Source organism: Coregonus clupeaformis, chromosome 23 (genome assembly GCF_020615455.1).
Source record: "Coregonus clupeaformis isolate EN_2021a chromosome 23, ASM2061545v1, whole genome shotgun sequence".
Classification (NCBI taxonomy): Eukaryota; Metazoa; Chordata; class Actinopteri; order Salmoniformes; family Salmonidae; genus Coregonus; species Coregonus clupeaformis.
In genome coordinates, this window is record NC_059214.1 from 50,199,703 (window position 1) to 50,212,202 (window position 12,500).

Genomic DNA, 12,500 nt, shown 5'->3' on the forward strand with positions numbered 1-12,500 from the left:
TCAGGCTTAGGGGTGACTGTGGTATCTACAACAGAGATTGTCAAGGGTCGGGTTTTATTGGTCAAGGTGAATGTTATGGGGTTTTTGTTTGTTTTTTTTGAATGTTTATGCTCCTAATGAGGGTACAGAGCGTATTGTTGTTTTTGATAAAATAAAAGGAAACCTTAAGACAGTGTGACCAAGAGGGGTGTATGGTTTTAGGGGGGACTGGAACTGTACAGTGGATTTTACTGTTGATCGCACCGCTGAAGAACCTCACCTGCGGTCAGCAATTTGTCTGTCTGGTCTATTAACTGAGTTTGAGCTTTCTGATGTGTGGAGAGTAAGGAATGCAAAAGTTAGGCAGTACACATGGCTAAAAGTTAATGAAGGTCATGTCAGTGCAGCAAGGTTAGACAGGTTGTATGTATCTGAGCAATACTGTAGTAGGGTTGGAAGGTGTGACATTACTCCTGTGGGTTTCTCTGATCACCATATTGTCACTGTTGATATTCACTTGTCCTGTCCACGAAGGTCATCATCTTATTGGTATTTTAATGTTAAATTGTTACATGATGTCATGTTTTGTGAAAGGTTTTTGTTGTTTTGGGAAAAATGGAGGGTTACAAAAGGGAATTTTGAGTCCTTGAGACAATGGTGGGAGGTTGGGAAGGCCCAAATACGATTATTTTGTCAACAGTATACTGCTCTGTCTCGAATTGAAGTTAAAGAGACTATCAGGGCCCTTGAGCAGAACATTAAATCTATTGAATTGAAGTTGCTCACTCAGAATGACCCCGGACTAGTCATGAACTTACAGGACAAGAAACATGAATTGAGGTCGTTTCTGCATGAAAGAGTGAAGGGTGCCTTGATTAGGTCTCGTTTCGCTTCCCTCAAGGATATGGATGCTCCTAGTGCTTTTTTTTTTTAACCTAGGACAGTCGACATTGCAACGTAAACAGATGGTCTGCCTTCGTCTCCCTGATGGGAAGGTGACCACGGACGACAGTGAAATGCGTCAACATGCCGTGGATTTCTATTCTGCCCTCTATAAGGCGGAGGATTGTGACTCTCTGTGTACTGAACAGTTGTTACACGGTCTTCCTCAATTGGGACCTGAGCAAAGAGTCGCATTGGACTCTGACATTACACTGCAAGAGCTGTCCACAGCAGTTATGCAGCTCTCAACAGGCCGAGCCCCTGGCATTGATGGTTTACCATCTGAGTTTTACAAGCACTTTTGGGGGTCTATTGGGGAGGATTTTTATGAAGTGGTGTGTGAATCTTTTCATGAGGGCTCTCTTCCTGTATCTTGTCAACGTGCGGTACTTTCACTGTTGCCAAAAAAGGGGATTTGGCTCTCATAAAAATTGGAGACCTGTTGCTTTGCTGTGTGCAGAATATAAAATTGTTTCTAAATGTCTCTCAAACAGGTTGAAAGAGTATCTGGGATTGTTGGTCCACAAGGACCAGTCCTACTGTGTACCTGATCGCTCTATTGTTGACAACTTGTTTCTAATAAGAGATGTTTTGGACATTTGTAAACTGTCTGATGTAAATGTGGGTTTACTTTCTTTGGATCAGGAGAAGGCTTTTGATCGTGTGGACCACCAGTACTTGTTTAAAACAATGAAAGCCTTTGGGGTTGGGGATGTTTTTTTGTCTTGGATGAAGTTACTGTATGCTGGGGCCTCGTGTATGGTGAAGGTGGGGGGTGGTTTGAGTTGTCCCATCCCTGTCCAAAGGGGGCATCAGGCAGGGATGCCCAATTTCAGGGCAGTTATACAGTCTGGCGATTGAACCAATGCTTTGCTTTTTAAGAGCGAAGCTTACTGGTTTCTCTGTGCCAGGTGTAATGAAGGGTCCCACGATAGCACTGTCTGCGTATGCAGATGACGTGACAGTTTTTATTACAGGGGATGAGGATGTTAAGGTTCTCTCAGACGCCTTAAAGGTGTATGAGGGGGCCTCCTCAGCTAGAGTCAATTGGGGAAAGAGTGAAGCGCTGTGGGCAGGCCAGCTTCAGATGGGGTCCGCTCCACGGTTACCAGGGGGCTTCAGTGGGGCAGAGATGGGATGAAGACTTTGGGGGTTTTTCTAGGGCTCCGATGTCTTTCAGAAAAAGAACTGGGAGGGTGTAGTGGAGAAAGTGTGTGCCAGACTGTCAAGATGGAAATGGGTGCTGCCCCAGCTGTCTTATAGGGGAAGGGTACTGGTAGCTAATAACCTAGCTGCCTCTACCCTGTGGCACAGACTAATGATTTTACAGCCACCAAAGGGTCTGATACAAGAGCTTCAGAGGACCCTTGTCAACTTCTTCTGGTCTGGACAACATTGGATTAAAGCTTCAGCCCTGTACCTGCCACTGCACGAGGGTGGGCAAGGCCTGGTGGACATTTCTTCCAGGATCATGGCTTTCCGGCTTCAAGCAGCCCAGAGACTGTTGTACAGTGACGGTTCTAGCTGGGTTGACACAGCCTACGCATTGATGAGGAGAGCGGGCTGTTTGGGCTTAGACAAGCATCTTTTCCTCTTAAAGCTGGAGGGGGTGAGTTGCCTGGCCTGACTCCATTCTATGAGTCTGTTATGCAGGCTTGGAGAGTTCTGGTCAAGTCCCGTAAGGCCTGCACGCCACCAGGGATGTGGCTTTTTGAAGAGCCTCTTTTTCACAACACTGCCATCCAGTCCCGTGTTCTGGGTTCAGCTAGCCTACGTTCATGCCTGTTAGGCGTGGGGTGTACTAAGCTGGGTCATCTGATGTGGAACAGGAATAGGTCGTTGGAGGAGCTGGGAGAAAGAGCGGGGATCCGATCGTCTCGCCTACTGAGGAAGGTCGTCGCTGAGGTCTGTGATTCCTTGCCAGTACTTCATCTGCAGTATGTGACTGACACCTCCAATTCTGATCGGTGGAAGGAGGGTCTGGATTATGTGTTCCCTGCACTGATTGTTAGTGCTGCGGCGGGGGCATTCGAGGAGGACGTGGGGATGCTGCTTTCCTTCGATACCCGGAGCTGGGGGAGTTCAAGGAGGTGGGAAAGAAGGCCATGTACAGAACATGTGTAAAGGTGTCCCATGCCTCTTCCCTGGAAGGGGTAAAATCGACGAGGTGGGCGGGTGTGCTTGGTCCAGGTGCCTCCCCAAAGGCCGCTGGCGAACACTATACAAACTGCCTATTGATAAGAGGGACAGCTGACCTCCAATGGAGGATAATACATGGAGCCATAGCCACCAACATGTATCTGGTACACCTGGATCCTACTGTTGGGGAGGAGTGTCCATTCTGTGCTGAACCTGAAACTCTGGCACATCTGTTTTTACAGTGTCCCAGGTTGGTCGGGATGATTGACCCTGATCACTAACTGGTTCTCAGCGCTGGGAGAGGTTTTCTCTTCCCAACTGTACATATTGGGGCCAAAGTACAGGTTTAGTCAGAAAGCTGTACTTTTGTTGCTTAATTTTGTGTTAGGGGCAGCAAAATTAGCCATATGGAAGACCCGAAAGAACAGTATTCGGGGACAGGGGTCTGTGGATGTGGTGGGAATGCTGGAGGGAATGGTGGCAGCAAGATTGAGAATTGAGTTTGCCTATTACAAACTGGTCAACAATATTGATCTGTTCATGAGTATATGGGGCATTCAGACGCTGTTGTGTTCAGTTACTGTGGAGGAGGAATTGGAGTTGTGTTTTTAATTGATGTGTAAATACGGTTTTGTATGAGTATTTGTGTGGTGGGCTCCCAGACCCAATAAAGATTATTTAAAACTCAAACTCTCTCTCTCTCTCTCTCTCTCTCTCTCTCTCTCTCTCTCTCTCTCTCTCTCTCTCTCTCTCTCTCTCTCTCTCTCTCTCTCTCTCTCTCTCTCTCTCTCTCTCTCTCTCTCTCTCTCTCTCTCTCTCTCTCTCTCTCTCTCTCTCTCTCTCTCTCTCTCTCTCTCTCTCTCTCTCTCTCTCTCTCTCTCTCTCTCTCTCTCTCTCTCTCTCTCTCTCTCTCTCTCTCTCTCTCTCTCTCTCTCTCTCTCTCTCTCTCTCTCTCTCTCTCTCTCTCTCTCAATTCAATTTAAATTTAAGGGCTTTATTGGCATGGGAAACGTGTGATAACATTGCCAAAGCAAGGAGGAATAGTGTAAACAAAAGTGAAATAAACAATAAATATTAACAGTAAACATTACACTCAGAAGTTTCAAAAGAATAAAGACATTTCAAATGTCATATTATGTATATATACAGTGTTGTAACAATGTGCAAATAGTTAAAGTATATCTCTCTCTCTCTCTCTCTCTCTCTCTCTCTCTCTCTCTCTCTCTCTCTCTCTCTCTCTCTCTCTCTCTCTCTCTCTCTCTCTCTCTCTCTCTCTCTGTCTCTCTCTCTCTCTCTCTCTCTCTCAATTCAATTCAATTTCAATTCAAGCTGCTTTATTGGCATGAAAAACATTGCGTCAATATTGCCAAAGCAACAATGTATACAATATACATTGTAAAAAAATAATAATAAATAATAACAAATAATAATAAAAATGGTAGTAAATAATGATAAATAAAAAACAACAATAAAATGGTAACAGTCAATAGTATAAATATAATAAATATACAAATCTAAATATGGAAAATGAAACTATAACTAACTTATAACTAAATAACAATATTAAGTACGTTACTATTACCTATGCTGATGTTATTATTCAGTGTCCCTCAGGCTATGGCAGGCAAATACATATTTGGCTGCAAGAGGAGATATAGCTCCTTCGCCCATGAGTATTTTTAGTTTTTCCTCTGGGTTTAATAAGTTAAAATTTGGAACAAATCTAGTCATTTCTGTGAATAATGAATGTCTTTGTGAGGAATATTTATCACAGTAAAGGAGAAAGTGCATTTCTGTTTCTACCTCCCTGTCGTGCAGTGACCACATATACGCTCCTCTTTGGGTAGCCATGTCTTTTTATGTCTGCCGGTTTCTATTGCCAATTGGTGGTCACTCAGCCTGTACTTGGTAAGGATCTGTCTCTGCTTCGTATCTCTGACAGAGTAGAGATAATCAGCCAATTCATATTCTCTGTTTAGGGTCAGATAGCAATTTAGTCGGCTTTGGGATTTTGTTTTGTTTTTCCAATGTTGTAAATATGAGTCCTTTGATTGGTTCATGATTTTGTTCATTAGAATTCTTTCTTTTGAAGCAGTGCTGGTGTCAGCTTGGTTGGTTAGGTCCAACACCAGCTGACTGAGAGGGCTCGTTTCTGGGCTCAGCTCTTGGGTTTGAAGTGCTTTAAATTGCAGACTTGAATTTGGACTTGAATTTAGATGTAGCCAAAATTTTAATGATCTTTTCTGTATTTTTATTACTACTGGAAAGCGGCCCAATTCTGCCCTACATGCATTAGTTGGTGTATTTCTCTGGACTTGAAGAATATTCCGACAGAATTCTGCATGTAGGGCTTCAATTGGATGTTTGTCCCATATTTTAAAGTCCAGTTTATTGAGTGGCCCCCAAACCTCACTTCCGTAAAGAGCTATTGGTAGGATTACACTGTCAAATATTTTGGTCCAAATTCTAATTGGGATATTGATTTTGAATAATTTCATTTTTATTGCATACAATGCTCTGCGGGCTTTTTCTTTGAGTGCATTCACTGCCATATTAAAGTTTCCCGATGCAGATATGGTCAGACCAAGGTATGTGTAATTTTTAGTGTGTTCAATTATGGTGTTGTTCAGGGTGAATTTATATTTGTGTTTCTGACATCTGTTTTTTTTTGGAAAATCATGATTTTAGTTTTTTTGAAATTTACTGCCAGGGCCCAATTATTGCAATATTGCTCTAGAATGTTAAGGTTCTGTTGAAGACCTTCTTTGGTTGGTGATAGAAGTACCAAGTCATCAGCATATAGCAGGTATTTTACCTCTGTGTCAAATAGTGTAAGTCCTGGGGCTGGAGAATGGTCTAACATGTCTGCTAACTCATTGATATAAATGTTGAAAAGATTTGGACTCAAACTGCAGCCTTGTCTCACACCTCGACGTTGTGAAAAGAATTCTGTTCTTTGGTTTTTGATTTTATTGCACACTTGTTTTCTGTGTACATACATTTTATTAAGTCATACACCTTACCACCAAGCCCACTTTGGAGAATTTTGTAGAATAGCCCTTCATGCCAAATAGAATCAAATGCTTTTTTAAAGTCAATAAAGCAAGCAAATATTTTGCCCTCTTTTTTTTTGGTGTACGTGTTTATTAATTAGTGTATGTAAGGTGTATATATGGTCAGTAGTGCGATGGTTAGGGAGAAAGCCAATTTGACATTTACTTATTACATTTTTCTCTTGAAGAAAGGTTTGAATTCTTGAATTCAAATGCTACAGAAAACCTTTCCCAAGTTGCTGTTTACGCAAATTCCCCTGTAATTATTGGGGTCTGATTTGTCTCCACATTTGTGGATAGGGGAGATGAGCCCCCTGGTTCCAGATATCAGGAAGCAGCCAGAAGATAAAACTATGTTGAACAACTTAAGCACAGCATTTTGCAACTCAGGTGTGCTGTTTTTCAGCATTTCATTTCTGATGTTATCTAGACCACAAGCCTTCTTTGATTTTATAGATTTTAGCTTTTCATTTAGTTCTTGTTGGGTTATTGGGTAATCTAATGGATTTTGGTTGTTTTTAATGACCGATTCAAGGATGTTCAATTTTTCTTGAATTTCTAATTGGTTCTGTTGTAATTCTTTTTGTGGGATGTTTTTGTATAGATTATCAAAATAAGTTTTCCAAATTCCTTCATCTTGTATGGCTAATTCTTGTGGCTTTGTCATGCTTAAATTGTTCCACATGTCCCAGAACTGATTTTGGTCAATTGCACTTTCAATTTCATCAAGTGTCTTGTTGGTATAATTCAATTTCTTGCGTTTTAGTGTATGTTTATACTGTTTCAGAGTTTCAAAGTATTCATAGCGTAGATCTGGGTTGTTTTGCTGCTTATGTTTTTCATTTGAAATTTGTCTTAGGTGTTTTCTAATTGTTTTACATTCGTTATCAAACCATTTTTCAGAAACATTTTGTTTTTTGTTTCTGATGTTGCATTTCTTTGGTTTTCTCAAATTTGCTTTCGATGCTGCTTTTTGGAAAATGTTATTTATGTTTTGAGTAGCCGAATTGACACCTTCTTTATTGTTTTGGTATTGTGAGTAATTGAAAAACTGTATAGAGTTCATCATTTCATTTGAGTTCAATGTTTCAATGAATCTCTCTGCACTGTTTTGAGCCCATCTGTACGATTGGTTCATGTTGTAGAGTTTATTCGGCTGTTTTTTTGAATGAATATTGCCGGTTAATTTCTTCAGAAACACGTTGATCTGACTGTGATCTGACAATGGTGTCTGTGGTCTGACAGTGAATGAACTAATGGAGGAGGGGTCAATGTCAGTGATGGCATAATCGACTACACTTGTCCCAAGAGCTGAGCAGTAAGTAAACTGACCTGAAGAGTCCCCTCTGATTCTACCATTAAGCTCGACAGAGATGCACTAACTCCTTCCCGTTTTTGTTCAGTATTTGGTCAGGACTGTTTCTATTATTTATAATAGGGCTACTGTATGTGGTGGTTACCTCCCTCATCAGTGTAGTCAGGCTCAGAATCCGTTCTCGCATTGAAATCTCCACAAAGAAGCACTTTACCCTCTGCCTGAAATTGAATGATTTCTGTATGGAGATTGTCAAAAAAAATGATAATCATAATATGATGAATCTGAAGGAGGAGCATAAGCTGCACATATGTATACATCATTGTCACAATAGATTGTACCTTTGTTAAGTTTTAGCCAAATGTGGTTAGTAACTTTTTTCATTTCATTCAGTGCTAAGTCCTGCTTATGCCAAATGATGATTCCACCTGAGTCCCGGCCCGTTTAACATTTTTATGTTTGATTGATGGTAGTAAACTTTCTCTATAGCCTGAGGGACACTGAGTACCTATGTCTCCACGACACCATGTTTCCAGTAGGATTATGATGTCCTGTCCCTTGATGTTTTTAATCAATTCTGGATTTGTTGTTTTATAACCAAAATGTGAAGAGTACAGGCCCTGGATATTCCAAGAGCTGATAGTTAATGATCTCATTTATAGTAAGTGATATTCACTGGTTTGAGTAAAGTACATTGAAAAAATATATATATAATAATAATAGTAATATATATACATACATACATACATACATATATACACATACATACATACATACATACATACATACATGCATACATACATACATACATACATACATACATACATACATACATACATACATACATACATACATACATACATACATACATACATACATACATACATACATACATACATACATACATACATACATACACACACATACATACACATATACATACATATATATATACATATACATACATACATACATACATACATACATACATATATACATATACATACATATATATACACACACACACACACACACACACACACACCATTACACATCACTATTATTATAATACCAGTGCCAATAAAATAAAGGATAGTTGTAAACAACTTAATAAGAATGGCCCAAAAAATAAGTACAATGCAATCTGCAACCCTGTGTGTGTGTGTGTGTGTGAATTAAAGGGTCTGTCTAGCCCAGTAGTCTGCATATTAGATGCAGTAGTTGGCGCACCTCTCCTATCTCTGATTGTTCTAGGTGTCTTTTGCCAGAGGTTACCTCAGCATATGTAGGCTGATGATCTGAATGATACATGGTGTGGACTGCATCATGTGGTGTACTTCTCTGAAGGACAGTGTTCTGCCCGACCCTGGAGTAGTGGTCAGTGCTGTGTTGTGATGGACCGGGTCCAGTAGAACTGTGTTGTGATGGGCTGGGTCTGGTAGAGCTGTGTTGTGATGGGCCGGGTCTAGTAGAGCTGTGTTGTAATGGGACGGGTCTGGTCGTGCTGTCCTGAGGCGGGCCCCGTCTGTCTCTCTCTCTCTCTCTCTCTCTCTCTCTCTCTCTCTCTCTCTCTCTCTCTCTCTCTCTGCCTCTCTCTCTCTCTCTGTCTCTCTCTCTCTCTCTGTCTCTCTCTCTCTCTCTCTCAATTCAATTTCAATTTAAGGGCTTTATTGGCATGGGAAACGTGTGTTAACATTGCCAAAGCAAGGGAAGTAGATAGTAAACAAAAGTGAAATAAACAATAAATATTAACAGTAAACATTACACTCAGAAGTTTCAAAAGAATAAAGACATTTCAAATGTCATATTATGTATATATACAGTGTTGTAACAATGTGCAAATAGTTAAAGTATATCTCTCTCTCTCTCTCTCTCTCTCTCTCTCTCTCTCTCTCTCTCTCTCTCTCTCTCTCTCTCTCTCTCTCTCTCTCTCTCTCTCTGCCTCTCTCTCTCTCTCTGTCTCTCTCTCTCTCTCTCTCTCTCTCTCTCTCTCTCTCTCTCTCTCTCTCTCTCTCTCTCTCTCGCTCTCTCTCTCTCTCTCTCTCTCTCTCTCTCTCTGCCTCTCTCTCTCTCTCTGTCTCTCTCTCTCTCTCTCTCTCTCTCTCTCTCTCTCTCTCTCTCTCTCTCTCTCTCTCTCTCTCTCTCTCTCTCTCTCTCTCTCTCTCTCTCTCTCTCTGCCTCTCTCTCTCTCTCTGTCTCTCTCTCTCTCTCTCTCAATTCAATTTCAATTTAAGGGCTTTATTGGCATGGGAAACGTGTGTTAACATTGCCAAAGCAAGGGAAGTAGATAGTAAACAAAAGTGAAATAAACAATAAATATTAACAGTAAACATTACACTCAGAAGTTTCAAAAGAATAAAGACATTTCAAATGTCATATTATGTATATATGCAGTGTTGTAACAATGTGCAAATAGTTAAAGTATCTCTCTCTCTCTCTCTCTCTCTCTCTCTCTCTCTCTCTCTCTCTCTCTCTCTCTCTCTCTCTCTCTCTCTCTCTCTCTCTCTGCCTCTCTCTCTGTCTCTCTCTCTCTCTCTCTCTCTCTCTCCCTCCCCCCCCCTCTCTCTCTCTCTCTCTCTCTCTCTCTCTCTCTCTCTCTCTCTCTCTCAGGTTGTGTGTTTGAGAGAAGGCTGTGCTCCAGGGAACAGTTCTGCTCTGACGGTGAGTATCTTATCCTGTGTGTGTGTGTGTGTGTGTGTGTGTGCGTGTGTGTGCGTGTGCCCGCTAAGTGCTCTGTATCTCCTAGAGAGTAACACACATTTGGTCCAGATAAGCCATGTAATTACAGAGAGACACAGCTCCAGTCAGTGAGCCCCAGGCCCTGCTTGTCCTGGTCCCCCATCAATCCCAAATCACCCACTTCCTGTATCTCCTGTTCCTCCAACCACGTTCCCCCTAAAAACGTACAGGAAGGGACTAAGCGCGCACCCCTGAGGGGCCGCCCCCGTGTCGAGGGTCAGTATTGCAGATGTGTTGTTGCCTACCCTTACCACCTGGGGGGCGGCCCGTCAGGAAGTCCAGGATCCAGTCGCAGAAGGAGGTGTTCAGTCCCAGGGTCCTTAGCTTAGTGATGAGCTTGGAGGGGACTATGAGTCATTTTACTTGAGTCATTTTCTATTAAGGTATCTTTACTTTTACTCAAGTATGATAGTTGAGTACTTTTTTCACCACTGGCATAACATCCAGGGCTGCTGACTCGTTGAAGTGGAAATCTACCTCTGAATGGAGATCAGTGACCCGCTGTTTTGGGTCATAGGAAACATTATGTACAAAAAAGTTAAGATCAGAGTAATAAAAATAAAAAAAATAGTAGAGTTGGTCGGCAACTATCCACGGCAGCGCCATTTCCCAGCATCCTATCCTCACAGCAGGTCGGCAACTATCCACGGCAGCACCATTTCCCAGCATCCTATCCTCACAGCAGGTCGGCAACTATCCACGGCAGCACCATTTCCCAGCATCCTATCCTCACAGCAGGTCGGCAACTATCCACGGCAGCACCATTTCCCAGCATCCTATCCTCACAGCAGGTCGGGCAACTATCCACGGCAGCGCCATTTCCCAGCATCCTATCCTCCACAGCAGGTCGGCAACTATCCACGGCAGCACCATTTCCCAGCATCCTATCCTCACAGCAGGTCGGCAACTATCCACGGCAGCACCATTTCCCAGCATCCTATCCTCACAGCAGGTCGGCAACTATCCACGGCAGCACCATTTCCCAGCATCCTATCCTCACAGCAGGTCGGCAACTATCCACGGCAGCACCATTTCCCAGCATCCTATCCTCACAGCAGGTCGGCAACTATCCACGGCAGCACCATTTCCCAGCATCCTATCCTCACAGCAGGTCGGCAACTATCCACGGCAGCACCATTTCCCAGCATCCTATCCTCACAGCAGGTCGGCAACTATCCACGGCAGCACCATTTCCCAGCATCCTATCCTCACAGCAGGTCGGCAACTATCCACGGCAGCGCCATTTCCCAGCATCCTATCCTCACAGCAGGTCGGCAACTATCCACGGCAGCGCCATTCCCAGCATCCTATCCTCACAGCAGGTCGGCAACTATCCACGGCAGCGCCATTTCCCAGCATCCTATCCTCACAGCAGGTCGGCAACTATCACGGCAGCGCCATTTCCCAGCATCCTATCCTCACAGCAGGTCGGCAACTATCCACGGCAGCGTGTTTCCCAGCATCCTATCCTCACAGCAGGTCGGCAACTATCCACGGCAGCGCCATTTCCCAGCATCCTATCCTCACAGCAGGTCGGCAACTATCCACGGCAGCGCCATTTCCCAGCATCCTATCCTCACAGCAGGTCGGCAACTATCCACGGCAGCGCCATTTCCCAGCATCCTATCCTCACAGCAGGTTGGCAACTATCCACGGCAGCGCCATTTCCCAGCATCCTATCCTCACAGCAGGTCGGCAACTATCCACGGCAGCGCATGTTTCCCAGCATCCTATCCTCACAGCAGGTCGGCAACTATCCACGGCAGCGCTATTTCCCAGCATCCTATCCTCACAGCAGGTCGGCAACTATCCACGGCAGCGCCATTTCCCAGCATCCTATCCTCACAGCAGGTCTGGCAACTATCCACGGCAGCGCCATTTCCCAGCATCCTATCCTCACAGCAGGTCGGCAACTATCCACGGCAGCGCCATTTCCCAGCATCCTATCCTCACAGCAGGTCGGCAACTATCCACGGCAGCGCCATTTCCCAGCATCCTATCCTCACAGCAGGTCGGCAACTATCCACGGCAGCGCCATTTCCCAGCATCCTATCCTCACAGCAGGTCGGGCAACTATCCACGGCAGCACCATTTCCCAGCATCCTATCCTCACAGCAGGTCGGCAACTATCCACGGCAGCACCATTACCCAGCATCCTATCCTCACAGCAGGTCGGCAACTATCCACGGCAGCACCATTTCCCAGCATCCTATCCTCACAGCAGGTCGGCAACTATCCACGGCAGCACCATTTCCCAGCATCCTATCCTCACAGCAGGTCGGCAACTATCCACGGCAGCGCCATTTCCCAGCATCCTATCCTCACAGCAGGTC

General features: G+C 43.8%; 1 protein-coding gene across 2 annotated transcripts in view; it reads left to right on the forward strand.

Annotated features, from left to right (window-relative positions):
- Positions 1 to 12,500, forward strand: part of ptprna (protein tyrosine phosphatase receptor type Na) — a 105,734-nt gene that overhangs the window by 15,135 nt on the left and 78,099 nt on the right. For both annotated transcript variants that reach the window (XM_045206756.1, XM_045206757.1), the window contains exon 2: positions 10,039 to 10,089. In XM_045206756.1, coding sequence (XP_045062691.1) covers positions 10,039 to 10,089 — 51 coding nt within the window. The remainder of the gene's footprint in view (positions 1 to 10,038; positions 10,090 to 12,500) is intronic.